General features: G+C 41.7%; 1 protein-coding gene across 1 annotated transcript in view; it reads left to right on the forward strand.

Moving 5' to 3' along the window:
- Positions 1-8,618: 8,618 nt before the first annotated feature.
- LOC146868287 (tumor necrosis factor receptor superfamily member 18-like) overlaps positions 8,619-24,572 on the forward strand; it is a 173,513-nt gene continuing 157,559 nt past the window's right edge. The window contains exon 1 of the mRNA XM_085609633.1: positions 8,619-8,891. Within this exon, the coding sequence (XP_085465759.1) occupies positions 8,750-8,891 (142 nt within the window). The 5' untranslated portion in view covers positions 8,619-8,749. The remainder of the gene's footprint in view (positions 8,892-24,572) is intronic.

Genomic DNA, 24,572 nt, shown 5'->3' on the forward strand with positions numbered 1-24,572 from the left:
TGTTGGGGGTGACTAGATTCCATCAAAATAAAGTTCATTTCCATTGTTCTTTATATTCTTTCTACAGTCCCCATAAATATTCCATCTCACTTTTTTTTTAAAGTGTGTTTTTATTTGCTCTTCATTCATATCGAATAAGAATAAACCTTGTATGTATCTTCTTAAACTAAAATGGATTAAGCAAAAGGGATGGCTAAACTTTCCTGATTCTCAATCCTATCAGTACGCATTCTTTTTAAAGCAGACCTCATAGTGATTGTTAAACATTGCCAAAGACCATGCTTCTCTTTGGGTTGGTACAGAAAAATATTTGATTTATCCTTTCTCCTTTAGAAACTTTTCATCTTTTACAAAAAAAACTCCTTCCATGTACCTTCATATACTTAAAAATGCCTGCAGATTATTAGGACCAATATTCATTTCACATCTTGAACATAAGGAACAATGTCTAAACTCACCATTATGACATAATATTCTTAATAATATATATATCAGAGCCATTTGGTGGAATTCACAGACAGAGAAGGGTTTAAAAAATGTAATTCTTTAATTCACATTATTTAAAAAACATATAAAACATTAAAATACAGTGGTTTAACTGTTTCATAAAACTGTCACTTTTCGAAATTACTTTTACCATCTCCTAGAGCATCTAACATTTACTGTGCCTTCAATGTATCCTCTAACAAGTTATTGTTGTTGTAGAAGCTTTATTTCGACAGCTCGTGTCATAAAAGCTATAAAGACACCATTTTGAATAAAAAGAGCTATAGAAATGAGCAATTCATACAGCAGCATATTGAAGATAAATATATACAAACAATGCATCCTAGTACCCAACTGCAACCAGAATACAGTGTGCTGTTCGACAGATCAGCGATAAAGCAATCAATACAACATAGTACAAAAAAACATACATTAAACACATTATAAAATAAGGAGGAAGATACATTAAGATGCTTCCAGTTTACAATACCCCCTCAGGGCAGCATTATGGAGAGACTAAAAGCAATAAAGTGCACGTGCATAGTATATAGATAAAACGTAAATTGCCAGCTTATGAGCCCTGCGGCATCTGCATGTAATCCTCATACTACTGAGCGCTGTAGCATTCCTGTCTGGATCTTCCTACTTATGAGCCATGCAGGGCTTAAGAACTTAGCCACGCTACAGGCAAAGTGTGGTCTAGGATCCGATCTGAGGATGCGCAGGGCAACCCGATGGTCCCATGTGCCCAGTTGCTGGCAGATCGGTTTTAGCCATTTCGTCCTCGGCATGGCGTATGCCTGGCAAACAAACATGACGTGGGCGTGTGCCAATTGGCTGTTGTCTCACAAACAGGGAGTGTGCCAAACCTAAAATAGATGTATAACATCCTGTCCCGAGTGGCCTGAATTATATCTAAAAAGGGATGTAAGTGTCTGGTCTGTTTATGAAGATATAATTCTGCAGTTAGTCTCCCCAAGTTTGGTTTTCTAGATTCTTGTTGGTTCACCCATTCCCAATAGAGACGTTTAAGCTCTTCTTTCCTCTGTGGGTCCTGCTTATCCCAATGTGCTTGAAACCCTAGTGCTGACATCATTTTCCTGACGTTGGAGATCCAGCCTATTTTGCTACTTGTGTCTATCTTGATAACCTCAGATAGGGCTTCCGCATAGGGTAGGAGCTCTGGGGTCCGCCTAATGCGAGCCCAAAAGAGCCTTGCTAAGTCACCAATGGATCGTCTACCCATGTCGAGCATAAAGGGGGTGAGGGGAATGTTTTGGGGCAGCATCACTATATCCCTTAGGAATTTATGCTCAATCTGCAGAGGTCATGGGCCTTATCAAATCCCCACAACACTGCTCCGTACAGTGCTGTGCTGACTGCTTTTGCATCGTAGACCTGGAGGGCTAGGGCTACCGGTCTACTATGTGAAGAGCGGTGTTCCTTCCCAAGTGATCCCTCTACCAGTGTGTGGGCCATCAGCATCTTTGTTAGGTGGCTCTAACAAGTAGACAGAAAACAGAAATTGAATTACAATAGGAACACAACTCGAGTGTTTCCTGCCCAATACATTTGTTGACCAAAATAGGGATCAAAATTTGAAATTCTCCATGACAGCAAACACCACTCAAACCTTAGTTTTTGGTTTTAATAGACTTGTGGTTACTCCAGTCACCCTAAATACAACGAATCCCAGTTGTCTACCTACTTCCTGGTGTTGCATTGTTTCTTTTTCTGATTTGAAAAATGTATTATTTATTTTTCGATGTACTTATGAATTTCACGTGAAAGTTTGGAGACAGATTAATTCTATTTTTAGTACTCGTGTTCTATTTAATTTTGCTAATTTAATTTTAGGGAGTCTTTCTGAGAAATGTTGCTCTTTAAATGTTAATATTATAGATTTAATGTTTGTTGTTGCAATCTTAAACCATCCAAGCGGGATGGTATGGTATATGCCATAATCATAGACTTGATAGAGCATATGTTAATCCTGTTTCACTTACCTTCAAAAGTGACAATTTTTGGTCACCAGTAACTGTTTTGTCTCACTCATCGTCCCAAGATTTTAATTCACAACATTCAACAATTGAGGAAGACCTCAAACCCCCATTAATTTATATTTGTAAATTTACCATGTTGCTTGTTTCCAATATTATTATTATAGCTGTATATATTCTACACTTTCTATGATAATAGCTTTAATGATGATCTTATCTTTATTTATTCATCCAATATCAAATTTTATTTGCCACTCATTATAACGTTACTTTTCTGTCTTATGCCTTATTTCTCTTCTTTCTTGTTATTTTCCCCTATTTTTTCTTTTTTCATCTCTTTTGGGTTACACTTATTATTTAGTTATCATTATATGCTAACTATATTTTGATGTTTGCATAATTGGTTGCATTGCTTATTCATTTTCTAAATGTTATGCTAATTTATGTATAAAGTGTTATCTTAAATAAACGCTATTTTCAAACTTTAAAAATGACAGATATTAGGTCTAAATGTTTTCACTCAAAGGAGTATGCCTAAAGAGCAGTAATGCCACTGGAAGAATTAAATGAAGAAATTAGTGTGTTCCAGTAATTTGGTACTATGGGACCTCCGGTAGCCGGCAAACACCACTGATGTTCCACTGAAACATGATGCAGCATAGGTATGAATAAAATAGCCATATGCCACTTTTGTAGCCACTGGGTTGTGGCCGACTTGTACTGTAGAGTTCTGAGGCTGCTGGCACAGACCAAGCTGAAAGAAGATGTAGGCAAGTAGCAGCATACATAAAGGTGACCCCAGAATGAAAAGAAACAACAGCAGTGTCTGATTTTGTCCTGATAGGATATGGAGGGTCACACCTTCTGCATTAAGCGCTTAGACGTCTCAGAGCATTAATGCGCTATATAAATAAAATTAACATAACATTAAGATAATTTAACATTGAGAACTTCTCCATAGCGGCTGTGGTGGAGTGTGAGAAACCTTAACTATTAATACAGCTGTTAGCAGGGCTGGCTCCCTAACCTGAAGCTCTACTCTGCATGCAACAGCGTGGCTGGTGCAACTTTGTTTGAAAGACTGAGGGAGAACTGTGATCCGCATTGACCTGAAAAATGATTGGGTGTAGCTTCCGTAAACTAGTTGGTGGACCTTATGACTAGTTTCGTGAAAGGAGGCAGAACCAATAGGCATACCCTCACTAAATCACATGTGATATATCACATGATAAATATAGTGCATCCACTAAGCTGACTGGACCGCTACAGTGTAAGTTAAATCTAGGTAAGTAGACGTGGAGTTAAGAATAGTAAATCTATACTTACCTTGATGGTGTAGCAGACGGGATTTCTTTGTAAAACTATATGACAAACCTCGATGTAGTGTCATACAATGGAGCAGTGAAATAAGAATTGTGTATATTAGGGAGCCCACGGTGCCTGCACCTGTCAGTTGGATTGTATGTGTATTTTGTGAAAAAACAGCCTGAAGACACTGGCACTGATGAATATTTTGTGACAAACCAGTCTTGACATATTCTTTCACTGGGCTGGTCACACCAACCTGGTTAACGTCCCTTCTTAGGTTAGCTTAGTTCTTCCTGGTTGATAGTTTCCTCCCAACTACATTTTCTTTTTAAAGGGAGACCCCCCCCTCCCCACACCATCCCTGCCCCACTGTAACCCTTCTCCCTCATTACTTTCGGAGCTCATCCTCTTTATTCTGTGTTAAGGGGTAATCTTCCCCTTAAAAACCCCTCTTCTTCCTCCACCTTTAAATTTTTGGTCTGATTTTCCTTCCCAGTAGAGTCCTTCTTCCTTTCTCCTCCTTGTTTTGCACCCAGATCCTGAGGGTGACAGGCCCTCACTCTTCCTTTAACAGTAATTTATTCTTCCTCATCTGGCACAGTCCACCCTACCCATTCCCCCTATTTCTACTTCCCTTCACTTCTCTTCTTTTGACTTGGTGTTTCGTGCTCTGGGACATGGTCAACATTGAAGAAAGAACACCATACCCTGTGTTCTTCCTCGTCCCCCCTTTTCTCGTTTTGTTAATTAATTTTCAATTGATTGTGTTCTATGAATTGGAAAAGATACATACACACACACTGACTGTAGGATTCCAACTTGTGTCCGGTATACTTTTTCACAAAAATCATTAAATATTTCTGCAAAAAGAAAATGCATTTTCAGCAGCATGGTTTCATCATGCTGGCTCCCTTAATTTTAGGAATTCATTACATTGAGATACATTCAACATCCATCAGCTGAACTGCAGGGGAGGGGGAGGAAGAGGGGGGGGGGGAGAGAGAGAGAGAGAGAGAGAGAGATTCTGTAGAAATAGAACATGGGACGCTTTGACATGATATGATCAAACTCCAGGTGTGCTTCAAAAAGGTACAAATGCATGATTAGATCTATTCACGGTACATAAACAACTAAGGTAGATATAACTACAGTTATCACTTTAAAATGTGCTTAGTGGGTGAGGGTGTATTTTTGGCAGGAAGTCTTTGCTGATTATGATTTTATACACAAAGTGGTAACGGACTAACTGGACAATCACTTATTAAGTGGTCAGCTCCTTGAGTAAGCATTGTATTACTGTGTCTTTTTCTTACCTTAAGACACTCAAGTGCTAAAGGCTAGTACTTGGCTTTTCAATTTGGGGTCCAACAGTACCGTAGGCCCAGGAACCTGGCCCGAAACAACCCAGATTGTTAAAGTTGGTGAGCAGCAACCTCTGACTGCCCTGGGACCCAAATAAAAGGGTTCTTACTACTCCTTAGGGGAACTCTCTAATGACCTAAACCTGCTGCTGTGCCTTTGGAAGGCACTGACCTACATAGCCTGTGTGATGAACCGCCTATCCCTCACTCATTTTTAGGGGCACAGCAAGCGAGCCCTAGATGGGTATTGGACTATGCTCTTGGCCTGCCAATCATTTGCCACCCAGACATGTACTGGCTTCCAGTCCGACTGGAGCACGGTAGAGAAGCATGTATGGCTCACCTGCTGGAGACTGCTTGCCTTTGTGAAGCCTGGCATCAGACGGGCCAGTGACCAAGATCTGTGCCTTTAAAGTGTTGCACATGTTATGAATGTGGATTCCTAAAGCAACTGCTATGCCACTTTTTGCTTAATATCTGCAGCATTCCATGTCCTTATGCCTAGATAAAGCTGCATAAAGAACACTAGTGAATAAAATAACGATTATATTCTTTCAGTATTGGGACAGCGACAGAGGCAGACAGGTTAAGATTGAAATGTAAAACACAGGGAGCTGCGGATTGGACTGCAATAGAGTAGATATCGTACTTACATGGGTAGTTTACTAGTATATTGAGACATTGACGGTTACAGCGACAGAATATTTTAGCCTTTAAGGGGCGATGAGAGAAGGAAAATTTGTTGGTTAGCAGCCGCGGTCCGTGCAAGTAACAGGGGTGGGGCGGTGAGGCCGGTGAGGCCGGGTAATTTTCCCTCAGCATCGTCCCTCGAAATACCCCCACCTGGCCCCACCGCTGTTACCTGCACGGACCGCAGCTGTTGGTTAGGAATGGTATTGTAGACGTGAGGTGGTGAGTTGGAGGATGTTTGAGGATGTAAAGAGCTTTGCTTGGTCTGTGAGTTTATGCTAGAGCTCTTATTAAAGCGGACTCTCACTAACATAACAGTCTGTTTTGTGCCGTCTCATCCAAAAGGGTGAAAGGTGTGTTGCTTCTTCTTCCTACACAGGTAAGTGCTCCAAAGATAACTCCACCTTTGCCTGAGCCATTCTCACAGAAAAAGAGAATAATGCCACGGGAGCCCAGGGGGATGTTGTGGCTGAAGGGTTAAAACCATGTAAGACCACCAAACATTCCTTGCATATACAAGCAGCCCTTGGGTGTTGAGGCGTGGGTGACTGCAGCAATACCACCCAGGCTTTGTAAGCCAAATAGCCTGGGGCGTAAAACAGGCACCCACATCCATCGCGGTGCGGGGGGGCCCAGCTGCAGGGAGCCCCCTCAGCACAGTACTCAGGTCTGGGCACACCGGATAAAATCCGGAGCGGGGGGCCCTCCATGTACATTGCAGGGAAATTTTCGGTATGCCACTGCAAATTGCGGGTTTACTGGTGTACCGCTTAAGTTCACTTAAGACGTATTTGCTATGTGGGTATCCCATCACCAGCACTGTAAAACCAGAAAAAATAATCATCAAATTGAATAACTGACAATGTCTGTCACACATTGCAGGCCAATTCGAAGGACTTCAATATAGTCCTCCACTGGAGGTCCCAAATATCTATTCAATCTGACCAGTTCTTTAAATCTCACAAATACACTGTAATATGGGGCGATATTAAAAATGCCAGTCCCAACAGATCTCTCCACTTCTCTCGCCCTCCAACCACACCAGCTCAGGGCCACAATTATACTCAAAGTCTCAAATTAGGCAACTCAGTGCAGTAACCAGCTAAACTGACCATATCATAAAAAGGGATCTACAGAGCGGTTAAAGCTACCACCATACTGAAAATCATGAAACTGCACGTCTGTCTCTCACACTTCCTCATCCACCACACTGCAACGCGCTGTGTCCCATAACACGATAATTGCACCTCAGTGGTCATCACACACGACATGGAAACACTTCCCACACAGGATCAAAACAAAGACGACATGCTGCCAACCACACACCCTACACAGTGGAGCATGCTACCCATGTAGGCAAGCGTTCCAGCAACCCACAACACAATTGTCCAACTCCTCCCAGACACCTGCCTTGACAACAACAGTGTAGCATCCACCCCTTTGGTACGCATGGTCACCAGTCACAGCACAGATGCCAAGCACTGAATGGCCCAGCAGTTTGGGTTTCTCATCTCCTGCTGCAGTCAGGGTTGAAGGCGACCAGAGTTTGGGTAATCTAGTACTGACTGGTACCTCTCTATTCTCGAATGCTGGCACTGGAGGTGGGCAGGCCAATAAATTTGCAGGGTGAGCCAAGCCAAAGCTGAGCCAAGGCCTGGCTTGGATCTTAGAGCCCGTGCACATGCCGAGTCCTGAAAATGTTTGCTATGTAAATCATACAACAAACACCATATAAATAATAAAAAAAAGAAAAAGTCGCTTTAAAATTAAAAGATTTACATTTCTATAACCTGTGAAGATTTGACATTAATACATCACGATAGAACTGCACTGAGATGTACTCACTAAAAGTAATATTTTGTAAAAAACAGTTAGTGCACTAAGAGGCAAGACAATTGCCATGTAAACCCTGTATATGGTTCAGATTATAAAAGAACAACATTATATTCTATTAAACAAAGCACAAAAGGTTTTTGCACAAGTGGTAGTCTAAACTCACATATTTTAAACTTCTTACATACACGATAAGGAAGAAAAAAGTTTGGGTGAAATAAAATATTTGCCAAAGACCACACAGTTTAAGCGGTGAAACTGCTTTTTTTTAACAGGTTTTCCAGTTTCACTTTACACAAATAAGCCTGGAAATTACTCTCTTTCCTTGTGTTAAGGATTTGTGCATTTTTTGCAGTTTTTATGTAGCGTGAAATCGACCCAAACGCCAAATTGGAGTGCCTTATATGACCACCAGTTACATTGCAAAAGGTCACAAACAATACTTGCAGGCACGGGAGATTACGCGATTTGCCCAGAATCACGGAATGTTGTGCCAACGCCGAGATTCGAATCTGGTTCCCCAGTTTTAAAGTCGGCAGCACCGGCCCCAACGCCACAGTCTGGGTAGAGGTAAGACGGAAGGGTAGCAGCCTGGGTAGAGGTAAGACGGGAGGGCCACAGCCTCGGTAGACTGAGAGTGAGGCCAAATGAAAGATCGGCTCGTTATGGGCTAGAGGTCCAAACAGGACCTCGATCCGAGCCAGGCTCGAGCTTTAGTGGCTCTCCGCCATCTATCGGACACTCGGGCAGATAATCACATTTTGTGAAAGTTTGAATTCGCGAGATTGTTTAAAGCGCTGTTCAGATCGCTTTACAGCTTTACAGCGTAGGATTTGGAGAAATACGATGAAATGACCTATTCGGTGAGGTTCCACGCTTGTGTCTCACGAATTAGAAGCGATGTAGCGCGTCACAAGCCCGAGTTTTTTTTTCCAACTGTAGAGAGGAAGCACGGAAGCACGTGACATGTGGGCGACGGCTCGCCTAAAATGCGCTTGTTTCGCTTCTGACACCAAAGCTCCTCGGAACAGTAGTGTTCAATCAGACCCTTCGGCGACAACGTAGTAGGAAATGGAGACACTGTTGTCGCTCCTGGGACTGGCGTGGATTCTGACGGCTTGGTGCTGGGGGGCACTGGGAGTTCAGTGCCCCGAAAATCAATACCCGGTGCCTTCGGTGCAACGCTGGAAATGTTGCAATCGGTGCGAAACAGGTGAGTTCACCTACAGTTGAGGACGTGTTGTATCCATTGTCTTTTATATATCAACTTTTTGTGTAGAGCTGCTCTGCCGTTTCTGAACTTCACCTGCACTTGTTAGTTCGCTAATTCGTGGTCCTAGATGTATTGACGTGAGAGTGATGGAATGCCGAACTGGAACTCGCCACGTCTGGATGACTACATTTTGTCAGCACTGAGCATTCAGCTCACATACGATAGCTTGTTTATGAATGCACCACTATTGGCAAATAGCGAAATTGAGACAATAGGAGAGATGAGCCACTTTGTCCAAGATCATAGCACCAGCAGGAAGCAACACTCCCCACCCCCACAATAGCATGCATGTTCTACGCATAAATAAAAGACACCACACACATTTTGTTTGGGTAAGAAACTGCTGCAGGTTTATTACATACACCGTTATGTAATATGGTGGGTTATCATACGGGCGATCCAAGGGCAGGCAACCAACTGGGCCGCCTGATGAGCCAAGCAGCACTGGGGCGAACCCCGTCTGTGCTGCCTCGGAGGGTGGGGGAGGCCTATATACCCCCCCTGTTCCTCACGCCCCGTAAATGACGCGCCCTGCGCTCCGCAGCCCCTGGCTGCCAGAGTAGGGGGGCTCCTCCCTGAGGGGTCCCCATACATGGAAGAAGAGGGGTAGGCTGGTGCCTTGCTTACACTAGAGGCCCGCCCTTCTAGGGCACCCTGCGGGTGCCAGGGCTGCCGCGGACAGTTGGTTTCCTCGGGTCCAATCTTCTTATTTCTGGCAGCTCACATTATGTTATAGCTTTCCTTCAGTGTGTTGTATGTACGCCGCCATTGCCTTCCAATGCGTATTAATGTTATGTGATAACTAAGTTTGGGACTAAGTTGGAAAGATCCTAAGTTTGGGACTAAGTTGGAATGATCCTAAGTTTGGGACTAAGTTGGAAATCTTCAATGTCTATGCACGAGGTTCACCGGGGGGCAAAAAGTCTCCAGTTGTAAAACTACTGGAAGAAGCAATAGACTCTTTGCCCACGAACACTCTACCCCTTGTAGCAGGTGATTTCAACACATCCTTCGAGCCCCTGGCCCATGAAACATCGCAGCTTACTGTAGAAGAAGATGTTAGCTGGGGAATCCCTCCTCTTGAGATCGCTCCTGTAAAAAGGTGGACTGAGGCGGCAATCCAGTTAAATGGATTGTGTTTAGGCAACCATATGAGAGCAGCCAACGACAGAAGTTTGTCAGATAAATTTGGGACGAACACCTTTGACAATAGCCGTAGGGCAAGTAGAATAGATTATCTGCTTATCCATGTTACACTTTGGCCCCATTTTAGAGACATGAAGGTTGTCAACCGTATTGAGAGTGATCACCACCCACTAGTTTCATTATTCAATTTGTCTTTGTTTGGTAATCCACCACCCCAGCAAGACATTCATGAATCTGAGCATTCATTGTCTAATAATATGCGTTACTTAAAATGGGACCGGATCGTAGAAGATCCAAAGACTCTGATTGCAATAAAAGAAGAAGTAACTGGTGCATTAGAAGCACCAGCTACAACAATTGAGGGCCAAAGCTCCTATCAGATAGTGGTGGATGTCCACAACAGGCTTTTTGAGGGCCTGAGAAAATATTTTGTCAAACCCATCTCTAAAAGAAATTTTAAATACCGTAATAAAGAGAGATGGTATAATTCTGAGTGTAGGGAAGCCCGGGCTGAACTCGGTAGCGTACTTAAGCAGAAAGACCCATTATTGGTAAGACTTGCTAGGTCACACTATGGGAAGATATTGAAGGAGGCAAAGGAATCATGGGATATTGAAACGTGGAAGGATCTTCTTGTCGCTTGCAGGAACAAGAATAGCAAGGAATTCTGGGATACTTACAAATGGGGCAGGGGTGGTATAGCAGAACGTCCACAGAACAACGTGGCGCAGAATGCATGGGTTGACTACTTAAACCCCAGTATGCTGCACCCTGTGAAGAAACCCCCAGTGAGAATTTCAGCCCTGTTCATTATGACAAGGCAATATTTTCACTAAAAGATGTAGATAGAGCCTTAGATAAAGTGGTCGGGGGAAAAGCTCCTGGCATGGATGGAATTCCCGCGGACGTGTTTATCAGTAGCAGAAGCCTTTGGTCTAGCTATATTATGCGACTTGCTAATGCAATTGCCCAGGGGGCTGATATCCCCTCCTCGTGGAAGGGTGCAGAAATTGTCCCAGTATTCAAAAAAGGGGACAAATCAATCGCGAGTAACTATAGGCCAATTAGCCTAATAGATTCAATACAGAAGATCATAGGCCGTATGTTCCTCCATGAAATTTAAATATGGATAGAAGACCGGGACATTTTAAGCCCAATGCAGGCAGGGTTTCGATCCCGGACAAGTACAATTGACCAAGTTTTTCGTTTTGTTAACCTATATTGGAAGACGGTGGTCTTGGGGAATGGTGCCCTATATGCGTTGTTTGTGGACCTAAAAGCAGCTTTCGATCTGGTTCCACGTAAAAAGCTGTGGCAGGTTCTGAGGGAAATGGGTATTGCACCTGAGCTTCTTACTGTGGTTATCCGCCTACATGAGGGAAATGTTGCCTGGGTGAGGTGGGGGGAAATGGGGGAGGTGACAGAGGACTTTCCGGTTGGCAGGGGCGTGCGACAGGGTTGCGTTTTGGCGCCGACCCTGTTCTCGCTCTTTGTCAACGGGGTGGTCGGTCACCTCTCACTGACCCCCACCGATGCGCCGGTCCTGGCAGGAGTACGCATTCCTATCCTCATGTTCGCGGATGACACATTGATTATCTCCAAGACCCCAAGTGGCCTACAAAAGGCTCTAGAGTGTTTTGAGGAATTTTGCACAATGAGGGGCTTGGAGGTGAATACTGGAAAAACGAAGTTCATGTCATTTAATGCCCACAAATCCTTTAAAGGAAAAATCTATTTGAACAAGCTACCCTTGGAGGAGGTTACCTCATTTACATACCTGGGCATAACACTACAGAAAGATATGCGTTGGGGTTGCCAACTAGATCGTGCCATGCTACAACACAAGCAAAAATCAGGCGTTCTCCTGTCTAGATTTAAAACTTCCTTCACAAAGCCAGTCTCTCCAGTATTAGAAATTTATGGGGCGATGGTCCTGAGCTCATGCCTCTATGGGGCTGAGCTTTGGGGCTTTGGTAACCTGAACAGCTTGAAGGTACTAGAAAATGCGTTTTTATGCAAGATCACAAATCTGCCTTCTAGCACGCCATTGCAACCTTTATTATTGGACCTTGGTAAAAAGCCACTTGAACATCTGGTGAAGCTTCGTCCAATCCTCTATTGGCGTCGGCTCTGGTGTACTGATGAACTCGCCCATTATAGGAGTGGCTTTGTGGATATAATAGAATCTGATAGGTTCCACAAAATAAAATGGCTGGGGATTAAATCTCTCTTGGGTAGCATAGGCTTGATTGAACTTTGGAAAGATCCTGCAAATGCTACCTTTCCATCCAAAGAAAAGTTGAAAACAATGTATTGGGAATGGGTTTATAAGTCGGAAATTTCCCAAAGTCTTTCCACCCATTTATCATGCCGTTTTTTAGATCTAAAAGCCTACCCTTCCCTAGAGAAGTACTGGGACATTATCGGGAAAACTCTAGATCGAAAACTTTATTTCCAGATACGGGTGGGTACCCTACCCGTTGCCGAATTTACCTCCAGGTGGGGGGGGCAAGGGAGTAAGAACGATAAATGTTACAAATGTGTAGAAGAATGTGAAACTGTAGGCCACGTATTATTCTTCTGTCCAATGTATGTAGCACCCCGGGAAACATGGATAAAACTAATTTGTAGACTTCTGGGTATCAGAAGATATGCTATAGCTCTTCGCATCTTGTGCACTGACTCAACACCCCTGATCTGTATAGCAGTGGCTAAATGTTTAGGGTGGGCCTGGGGCATATGGTCAAAAGCTCTGAGGTACGTTGTAACCTCCCCCCCCTAAAACTAAAATAAAAACTGTATTTAGTTGAATTTACCTGATATAGTCATTATATGAAGGTAATCATAGGAGGGTGACCACTAAGCTGTACCATGCTTATACCTGTGTAATATAAGTGTATTTGGGCTGGCACCATAAATTACGCTTTCTTTCTTCGTTTTAGATATAGCTTGTTTGACGGTTGTTTAAGATTTAATGCGATTTTACATTTTTTAGATAATTTATTTACTGTTTTATGAAATGTTTGTAAATGTGCTTTTATGACTTAACTGTCGAATAAAGCTTGATTGATGATTGTTATGTGATAACATCAGCACCTATTTATACAGGGCGCTAGGAAACGATTGAGTGCGTTTGGAAGAGCTATAGAATAAACTGGTGTTATTGTTATTATTTCCAATGCCTCTCGTCGCTATAGAGCGTCTCAGAGTGTGAAGTTATCCACTGGATGTGTTCCGCTATCGTCACTGCCCTCGGTGTCCGAGTGACCCCTGTCCCAGTGCATGGTCGCTGTCCCTGCACTGCAGTTTCCATTACCGAGTTATGGAGACCGTCTGTGGCCCCTGTACCCCTTGTGCTCTCTGTCACTGGGGCTGTTGTCTGCAGGGTTTGGGTGTTCTCATGAAGAGAACTACGTCCACCAATCTACAAGGGTAAGATCAGCGAGTTCTGTGGGTGCGGGCTGGGTTTTTTGTGTGACCTTCTTCAGTTTTTGTATTTCCAAATATATAATGAGCCGGGTATTGTGTTGGTTAATTACTTCTTCAGAAAGAATTAGAGGTGTTTGTGGGAGGTGTTACTGTTATTTGGGCTGGGGATTTTAATATCACGAAATGCCAATTGCAATAGATAAGGCATGTGGGTTATCAACCTTAACCCTGAGCACACACTTGCTGTCAAAAATACCATTCATTAGGCTATTTTAATACAAGTGCAATGAAAAAAATCAAAAAATCTTTATTTCGATTAATTTAGAACAATGAAAGATACATATAAAATCACTTTTCAATTATTCAAATACAGTTAAAGGTAATACAAATGCTATACATCACAATAAGAACTTTTAGAAATGAATGTGGGCGATGCAACCTACCCCCACTTTAGCTATTAAAACCATATACTATACAATAAATACATAAAATGTAGGCATCAATGATCATAAAATCATTTGTTTCTAATCCAATGGCCTTTTTCCATTATTTATGCTTCCTCATAGGATCCCTATATGACTTCATGGTGCTACAAATTTCATCAATACAGGTTTAAAATCACAGTTCCCAATGTTCCACAATTTGATCATGATGTGCTATATCAACTTCAAAATGCTATGTGCAAAATCATAAAGTGCTGTGTGCAAAGTCAATTCAAAATAACTTTTATTCGGTTGATATACATCAGCCATATAAGCATAGACGTAAACAGCAACATATAGAGACAGAGTTATCCTTGAGACAAGTACATGGGAGTTCATAAGCATATGATAAACCCAATATGTAAAGTGCAAATGCCTTGATACAATACAAATGGATATCCTTATTTACTAACGGATGAGAACAATAGGTACAAGTTACTTATTAAAAATAGATATTATGAATGATGTGACAAATTTATCCTTAATATAAGTACATACAAAATTTCATACGCATAGATTAATCTCAATACGTAAAGTGCAAATGCGTTAATACAGTACCAATAAATATCCTTATTTCATAGAGACAAGAACAGTAAGTGCAAATTAGCAAATTAGCTATTAAAAATAGATTTTATGGAAAAGGTATAACTAGGCAAGGACTATAGTGCAAAATACAGTAATACATAAATAAAAAATCCAAATAGACTAAATGTCAAGAAATAAATGGACATGAGTTTCCTAATACCTAGGCAGGGACTAAAGTGCAATATGCAATAATACAGTACCTGAGAGGTCCATATGGGCTCTACATCAAGGATAAAAATACATAGATTTCCTGATACTAATGGAGTTCAGAATAAAAGAGGCTAAATTGAAGCACAAGCCTGGGTTTTCTAATTTAAAAAGCAACTTCATAGCATCTTTAACCGACCTGATATTATAATATAAAAATAAAGGTTTCAAGTAAAACTTTCTAAAATTTGAATACAAATTACAAATTAATAGAAAATGGCAACAGCTTTGGTGAGATGTACCATCACATGGGCAACATTGGGCAGAACTCTGTTTCATGACTGGGAAAGTAACCAGATGATGTAATGTGCCCAGTCTGGGGCGTGTCAGCACATAACGATGTGATGCTCTAGTCACAAATGACAAATAGGGTTGAAAACCATCTTTAACTTCAAAATTTTGATAGAGCATAACAGTGGTTTGTTTGTTAAGTGTGTTAAAACGAGCCTTTGATTGCTATATACGAAAAGCTAATTTTATCTCGTTTTTAGAAACAGAGGCTACACACCCGGGGTCCGACCGTATATCATAATTAAAAAGAATTTTGTACCAGTGCGAGATATATTTAAGCCATGGAATTTTTAAATATTTTTCCATTTTAATACAGTCCCGTATAATAGATTGACTAAACTTGGTCTCTTCCTTTGACCAAATGGATTTCCATAGGAGCAGGGGTCGTAGTGAAGCAGTGTCCGATATGTAAGCAATGCCCACTTCGCGGTGGATAAGTTCCGTAGAGGCAGAAGAGGGGACACACAACAAGCGGTTTAAAAAGGCATTTTCAGCATGTAAAAGAGGAATCGCTTGGGTGTGTCCCCAAATGCCGGCACCGTAAAGGGCAGCAGAGGTACATCTAGCTTCATAAATTGTCATCATGTCTTTAATACGGCGGTTACCCAATTTGGTGGTAAATCTAAAGATGCCATTAATATTTCTCTCCATCTTGAGACGGGCGTTCTCCTGTTCCTGTGCCCATGACCCATTTCCGGCAAAAGTAATACACAAATAACAGAAAGATTTAACAGTTGATACTTTAGAATCCTCTATATAAAAAAGTCTAGCGGTTATTGGGTTTTTGCCGCAAACCATAACAAAAGTTTTTGATTTATTAATCAATTGCTTTCTTTTAGAAATAAATATAATAAAATTGTCAATAAGGCGCTGGAGCCCAATGGGGGTCCGAGATAATAAAACCGCATCATCCGCGTATAAAAGAATTGGGATGGGGTTTCCTTCGATCCTTGGTGCATCAGCTTCAAATTTTTTCAGGGCGGCATCAACATTATTAATAAATAAAGAAAACAATAATGGAGCCAGTACACACCCCTGGCGAATACCTCTCTTAACTTTAAAGGAGGGGGTATATTCACCTGAAGATCCATACCGCACCTTACTGGTTAAAACTTCATATAATCTTGCTAAAAAGTAAACTATATCTTTTGGAGCACCCATTTCTAGCAAGGCGGGCCATTAAATCAAATGATCAACTAAATCAAAGGCGCTACTCAGAACGGCGAAGCATAAATATAAGTTGCCCTCCTTTGCCCGTGTATACTTCCCAATCAAAAGATCCAGGTTTACACACTGCTCTAACGTTCCCATACCTTTCCTAAATCCGTATTGTCCTTGTGAGAGGATCATCTTTTCTGTAGCACAATCTTCTAATCTTGAGAGCAAGACCCTACTCAGGATTTTTATAGAGGAGTCCAACAATGAAATCGGGCGATAGTTACGAGCATCGGTCTTTACTCCCTTCTTGTGTATTGGAATTATTATAGACTGTCCCCATGATATTGGAAAAACAGTTTCAGAGGCAACATTAAAAACTCTGGTTAAAAAAGGTTACCATAAATCCATATTATTCTTATAAAGGTCAATTGGGACTCCATCGGGGCCGGGCGCTTTGCCGCCCTTGCTACTAGATATGCCATCTAAAACCTCCCCATTGCTAATCATCAGAGGTATAATTGGCCATTGAACGGGCGCATCAGATAAAATGACAGACGGTGTATTACTATTAAAAATATTAGAAAAATGTTCCACCCGGGAATTGCTAGTAATGTGGGAATTAAGTTCTGGTACATGGTCATCTTTCAGAAAGGAGCCATTAACAGTGGCCCAAAATAGCTTACTATTTTTTGTATCGGCTGCATAACTTAATTCTTCCCATGCGTCCTCTCGGAGTTCAGTTTCTTATCTCTAAGGCAGAATTATACTGTATTCATAAATTCCTAATTTTTTCCCGATCTCGCGGATTGCACCCCAGAGCTTGTGCAAAGTCAAAAACTGTGTGTGCAAATTATGTTTGGATTATACCTTTGATTACCATAGTATCCACTATCCGAGCTTTAGCCCAGCTTTAGCTCTTATAATGCTTACAATAAATAAGTATCTGCTTACGCTAAAGACAATTGGTTGCGATGTATCAGTTTTCAAAATTCTTTCTGCCTCTTTGCAGAACCTGGTATTCATATTTTTACAAATGGGCTTAATCCATTTCTTCCTAGACTTATCGTACAATGGGCAGAAAAATAGTACATGCAAATCATTTTCTTTAGCTTCACTTTGACATAATACACACAATTCATTTTTTTCACTTCCATGATTACTATTCCATCTAGATTTATTAGCGTTTGTTTGTAGCACACCATATCTAAACTTTATATATAGAGATTTAGCTAATTGTGGCGCGCACCTCATCCATAAAGGGCTCAAAATTTGGTACATCTTTAAAAAGAAGGAATCTAGTTGTTAATGTCCCTTTAGTAGAGCTATGTAACACGCCATTTTGGGTATAAGCCCAAAAAGTTAATTTTAGCAGTTTCTTTGAGAGTGTTAACAGCTGGGTCGAATCTTCCCAAAAATGGGGTAGACCCAGCTTCGTAAACCAAGAAGAAACTTGCTTAAGCCATGGAATGTTCCTGCTCTGATCATGCTTTAAGATCTCCTCTAGGCCTTCCCTATAATGTTTCAATTCTGTAGTTGTCCAAAGTCTCACCCAGAATAAGAGCGGTCTTAGTAGGGCATAGTGATCGGTGCGTTTAACATTCTCTGATCATGCTTTAAGATCTCCTCTAGGCCTTCCCTATAATGTTTCAATTCTGTAGTTGTCCAAAGTCTCACCCAGAATAAGAGCGGTCTTAGTAGGGCATAGTGATCGGTGCGTTTAACATTCAGATTCATAATAATTGGAATTAGGGGTGTTCGCATTGGGAGGCTTAATATTTTCCTGAAAAAGTTATTTTCTCCCAATTAAAAATTCTTTTTGCAATAGGGCCCCCAAATTTCGGCCTCATAAAGAGAGGCTGATTGTGCTTTATGTTTGAATACCTCCAAGGTGGGAGTCACCGCTTTCGTGATACTACTTCCATGTTTTTTAGTTATCGTTACTGTGTTTTGAAGCAGAATTATCTTATTTTTTTCCAGCTGTGGCTTCCAACACAATTTTGTGTCTAGGGTTATGCCCAGATAGTTAAAACTCTGCACATACTCTAATTTTTAATTGTTTAGTACTAAATTCTTTTTAAACAATCTATGCGGGTTTATCACCATGTACTTAGTTTTGCTGGAATTTATTTCAAGGCCTTTCATAGTACAATATGTATCAAAACGGTCCATTAAGCATTGTAGTCCTTTGGGGGTCTGTGATATTAGTATTGTCTCATCAGCGAATAGTAATGCTGGCACCAAATCTCCCCCCAACTTAGGAGCATCATTCGCGCATCCATACAAAAACTCTGGGATATCGTTTACATATAGAGAAAATAAGGTGGGTGCCAGTACACACCCCTGGCGCACACCTCTTGTTACAGGGATTTGCTTGGTGAGTTCACCCCGTGGGCCCCATCTCACTCTTGTGAAATTATCCTCGTGCAGATTCATTATTTGCACGCGCAATTCGCTGGGCACCCCTTGATATTTTAACGAATCCCAGAGTAAGTTCCAAGGTATCGAGTCGAATGCTGCTTTCAGGTCTACAAAAGCAATGTACAGATGGCTCTTTCTTAAATTTATGTATTTCCAGCATAGGCATATAAATCTGAAGACCTGATCGATTGTGCTGGTTTTAATTCTAAATCCTGCCTGGAATTTTGAAAGCACAGTTTTTCCTTCTATCCAGTCATTTAATCTGTTTAAAATATGCCTAGCATAAATCTTTTCTAAAATATCTATTAAACTAATTGGGCGATACTTTACGAGTTCATAGCGGTTGCCCTTTTTAAAAATCGTTACGATTTCTGCCCCTTTCCATGACTCGGGTATTGGCGTTCCCGAGGCTATTGCATTGCATAGACAATGTATATATGGTCCCCAGACGCCAATATCGTGTTTCAACATGTCTCCTGGTATTTTATCAGGACCAGGAGCCTTCCCTGGTTTTACTGCATCAATTGCCATAGTTGTTTCCTTCAAACTAAAGTGTAGGTTAGTAGTCTTTAGGTTAAAAGCTAGATCATCAATAGTATAAGACTGGTTTATTTCAGCCGCTGCATAAAGACGAGTGAAATGGTCAACCCAGGTATTAGCGTTGAGGAAAAGATCCTTAGTATCCCTACCTGACCTGTTCCCTTTTGCTATTAGTCTCCAAAAGCCTAGCTGATCCTTAGGTTTCGCAGCACTTATTAAATCTGACCAGATTTCGTCATCTCAAATTTTTTTTGTGTTAGTTAGGATTCTTTTATACCTAATCCTATTCTCCCTTATGGAAGTTACATTGTTGTTTTTTATTGCCACTATTAGTTCAGCCTTTGCTTCACGGCACTCCTTGTTGTACCTTGGATTAATTCCTTTATTCGCATCTTTCTTTCCTCCGTTGCCTTCCCTTGGTATATTACTCACAAACGGAGTTAATGCATCTACAAGGGCATTATGTAACTCTAACATTGGAATTGAGTCTGGTAGTTTATCAATATAGGGTGCGATGGTCTCCGCAAAGGTCTTATAAATATGTTCCAAAGAGTGGCTATTTCCTAGGATATGGGGCCATTGAAGGGCTTGACGATTATTACTTACTAGAGTATCATCCACGAGGGTATTATTTTCCTCTCTACACAAAGTAGTAGGGAGAAATAGCTGCGCTGATAGTGTCAGTTGTAAGGGTCTACGGTCGCTCTCAGTTCTAGGCTCTATTTTTAGGTCAAGAACGATTTGGCCAAAACTCCATCGATACCATTATGTAGTCTATGTTACTCCTAGAGTTACCTCTACAAAATGTGTATGCACTTGGTCTATCTGAGGGTAAACGGCCATTACAAGCTCTTAGTCCATGTCCTGTGGTTAATTTCAAAATTTGTGCAACTACCACAGTGCACGGCACTATCTTATCACTTTCTATATTAGGGATATTGTTTGCTACATCTTCATCCTCAAAGGTTATCAAAACCCACCACTGGTTCAAAGCTGCAATTCAGGTCCCCCCCAACAATTACCCGTGTCTTCGGCTCTAATGTATTTAGGAAAAAATCAAGTTGTTCTATCACTAATGATTCCTTTGTTGCTGGTCATGGTCTATTATAGATGTTAATTAAATATATTTCTTTTCCATCCCTAGCAGTTATTTGAATCCCAATCATATCCTCTGATGGTATGTTTATTTGGGTTAAAGCAACTTCAAGGCTGATTCTTACCCATATAACTAGGCCACCAGATAGCCTAACTCTAGCCGACGGGATGGCGTCCACATTGAATGTCTTATATCCTATTCTATTTGGAGTTTCTAGTGCCCAGGTCTCTTGGAAGAGACAAATATCGCTCTGCTGTATATACTCATGCCATTCCATATCTCTAAGATTCCTATTGAGCCAAGCTATGTTCCATCAAATAAGTCGTACTTCCAAACGTTTACCTGGTCCAACATCTAGGTGTAAGCTATTTCTCATGTTATGATTAGGTTTGTTAACTGTTACACTATTAGTCATAGGATCATGGAAGGGCTCTAGAAAAATACCTTGAGTGATATTTGTATCCTCCTCCCCTTGGTATTTTTTTTGTTCCTGCGTCCTAGTATAATCTAGGACATACTGCGACACTTCTAGACTCTGGACATTTATTAGACAAGTTTGGGCCATATTGCAATTTGACTGGGTAATCACAGGTATAATATTTCCCTGATATAGTGTCTTTTGTTGTCAATCTAATGCGTCTAGGCCTGATAATTCCCGGAACCTGTTTGAGAGTGCTACTTGGGTGCCATCATTATTAATAGAACTCTCAATTGGGGGTCTATAGAAATATCCTAGAGGAAGGGCAGTAATACAGCTACTTTGGGGGGAAATCTCCTCATGCATATTTAGTATCTTTCGAACCAACTGTGGTCACTGGAAGTTTACTACTACACAATCACCTAGGATATTCTTTGGGGTTTCCCCAACCCACCCTACCCTACGAACCATGAGAATGTCTTTCATATTTGAAGGGTGAAACTTTTTGTGTTTAGTTAACCAGTCAACCGTCTTATTTCGCAAGTTATGCCATGATTCTTTTTGCTCTCTTTTAAGAGATGGGACCCCAGCTAGAATTAACGCATAAGGGCACGAGGCAGGTGGCAGACTTAGAACATCATTATTGGGTATAAGGTCAGTACTTTTAGGACTATATATTTGACCTGGGCCGGTGTGGATTTCTGATGCATTGGAGGTTACATGTGAAGTGTAGCTATTTTGTAACCCTCCTGGGTTGTCGTGTGTGTTCCGCATTCTACCCTGTGTGTCTCTGTCCTTATTGGTCAACATTGGCTTATGGTTTACTGTTAATGTCTCTTTGCCCACGTTACTCATTTTGGCTTTGTGTATTGGAAAACCCTCTACTTGTGATAATGGGCATGTCCCTGTAGTTTTTTCAGCATATGTGATATTGCTACTACTTTTCAGTTGTTCTATTACAGTATTCAGCTGCTCTATCTTTGTTTCCATTGAACTAAATTTCTTGTCCATAAGGTCGTTGATCTGCGTTAACATTGACCCAAATGCAGGTTCTAGTGTTAGTGCTATAGAGTGCTCTAAATTCCTTTACTCTCTTCTAATAAAAATGGGTGCATACCAAAATCTGCTTCCGTCTGCGTGCTGTTTTTTTCTGGGTTTCAACTTGTTCGTCAGTATGGTGATTTAGATTTACCATGGGCCCAGACACTCCTATTGTCTTTGTTTTTGTTTTCCTGGGACCATTTATTTGTCTCTGCTTTGCCAGTAGCCCCTTCTCCTTTGGCTCCTCAATTGTCCTAGGAGCGCGCAACCTAATTGCCATGCCCGTTTTGTTTGAGCCATCTGCCACATCACCCAAATGACCAGAGGATGACATTGGAGGGATAAGAGATCTTTGCTCATTGTGGACAATTACTGTTGGGCTTAACCTGAGTGGCTGTGGTACGACATTAATAGTAGGCGAGCATGTTTGTTTATATGTGGCTAGTTTAGCGGGGTCGAGCGACAAGCGCGTCTCTGCTAACTGTATTTCGTGAGTTAAAAGAGACTCGGCTCTAATGATAAAATCGTCCAGGGTGCCAGCAGCACCTTTACGTCCATTTGTGCTCATGCTTTTGTGGTTTTGGGATTATATAAGCTCACAGAGCAGGGATTAACACTTAGTAGTTCTCGAGTCCCAGCCTACAAATGCGTAGTCCCGTATTACTTGCAAGATGCTTACCACACAGTCTAATGTTGCTGTAGGTTTCAGAGGGGTGGCCCAGCCCAGTCTCCTCCAGTCGCTGGCGGGCGCAGACGGTGTGCACCTGCGCGCGTCCCGCGAAGCGGGTGCCACCAGTCGTTGTATACGCCCCCCTGGGTGCACAGCAGTGGTGTCTAAGCCTCCAGGCGTGTGCAGCAAGGCTTTCTGGGGCTTAGAGTCCCCGCGGTTTGTTGTCTTGTCGGCGAAGCGGGTGCTGCGAGTCGTTATATACGCCCACCTGGGCGTACAGCAGTGGTGTCGGCACCTCCAGGCGCGTGCAGCAAGGCTTTCTGGGGCTTAGAGTCCCCGCGGTTTGTTGTCTTGGCGTGCAATCAATATTTGTTGTTTTTCTTTTTTTAAGCCTTTAGCCAACACGTGTTTCTTCGTGTCAGGATTAACCTACGACTTCTTCAGGGCTTAGTTTGTTTGGCTGTCAGGGATTACAGGACGGCGGCCGGAACGCGGAGAACTTTGATCGTGCAAGCGTACGCGCCTGCAGACATCACCTTACGGAACCTTGGAGATTACAAAGATATATAAATAGGAGACTCAACTTGATATTGACAGCCAAACAAACAAACTACACGGCGGAAACGGGTACATTTGAATATACAAGGAACAGGAAATTTCACTGTCTAGGAATATACAGACACGATATACAGTGGGCGCCTAATTAGTCACTCGTCTCAAATTCACCCCCTCAGACTCTTAAGGCATGTGGGTAGTTGGATGACCTCGGAAATAGCCAGTCCCACTCTATGCATGATGTGTACTGCGAATCATTGAACAGATGAATGTATAAGTATGACCTAGAATTGATGGTGCAGAAAATAGAACCAGGAAAAGTTGTGTTACCGACTTATAGTAGGGAGGGAGGCACACCTCGATTATCCACCACATTCTGATTTCTAAGCATAGTCTTACAATACTGGATTCATTTAGGATAGTGCCTACCCCTTTTAGTGACCACCAGCAACTTTCCCTAGCCATAATATCAAGCCTGATCATATGAAAGGGGATCAGATAGTCACCCATCTTGAAACACAAGATAAAAACGGGATTAGTCTAAAATGGGCAGGCATAAATTAATTTAATTTGTTGGAAAAGATAACCAAAGAAAGGGATTAATTCATTGAATGCACGGAATGAAATCATTGCCCACACGAAATACTTATAGCCTTCTATAAGCTGACTTTGGCTATTGCAGATAGCCTAAAAGTTAGGGCTAAAGCCAATAAAGCTCACAAACCCGGATGGTTTGGCCATCATTGCACACAGGTGAATGAAAAACTTAAACCAGCTTTACAAGCACGACCTAGGAATAGGGAAGTGGTGAAAGATCTGCGGCTATCTTAGAAACATGTTTTAGAGAAGAGAAAAACGTATTTACGTGAGAAGGCAGGGGAATATCTGGAGCAGGCAGCCACATTGAGGGATGGTTCAATGTTTTGGAAAACAATTAATCAACCATTCCTCAGGGACACCTCTGCCCCTGTAATAATTGCCCATGTGCTTTCAGCAGATTGGCTAGCCCATTATAGCAAGATTTTCAACCCCAAAAATATAATAGTGGGACCCATTAGTGACAAGATTTTTTTGCTCGATCCTGACTTCTTAATTTCGTTCTCAGCAGACGAAGTCAGCCTGCCCTTATGGAAATGTGCAAATAAGAAGGCCCGGAACCTGACAGGGTTCCCGTGGACACTTATAAGTCATACATCACACTTACGGAACCCATATTAACCCAAGTATACATAACCGCAACAAAGGGTTACATACCAGCTATGTGGGCTTATAGTGTAATTGTTCTTATGTTTAAAAAAGGGGGACGTGAAATGCTATAGATTGATCTCCTTCCTTGACTCCTCCATTAAGCTGTAGGGTAGGATACTGCTAGAGAGACTTGAGACGTGAGGTTGGTACGTTAGAACAATGTATTAACCTACATTTATTGTGAATAAATATACAATAGCAAACAAGGGTAGCCTATACCTATGTTTTGCCGATCTAAGCAGTGCTTTCGATCTTGTTGCCCATTATAAGTTGTGGAAGATAATGGCGGATTTGGGTGCCTCACCAGCTATAAAATCCTTCCTTTCACAGCTATATA

Source organism: Triturus cristatus, chromosome 1_2, assembly GCF_964204655.1.
Source record: "Triturus cristatus chromosome 1_2, aTriCri1.1, whole genome shotgun sequence".
NCBI lineage: Eukaryota > Metazoa > Chordata > Amphibia > Caudata > Salamandridae > Triturus > Triturus cristatus.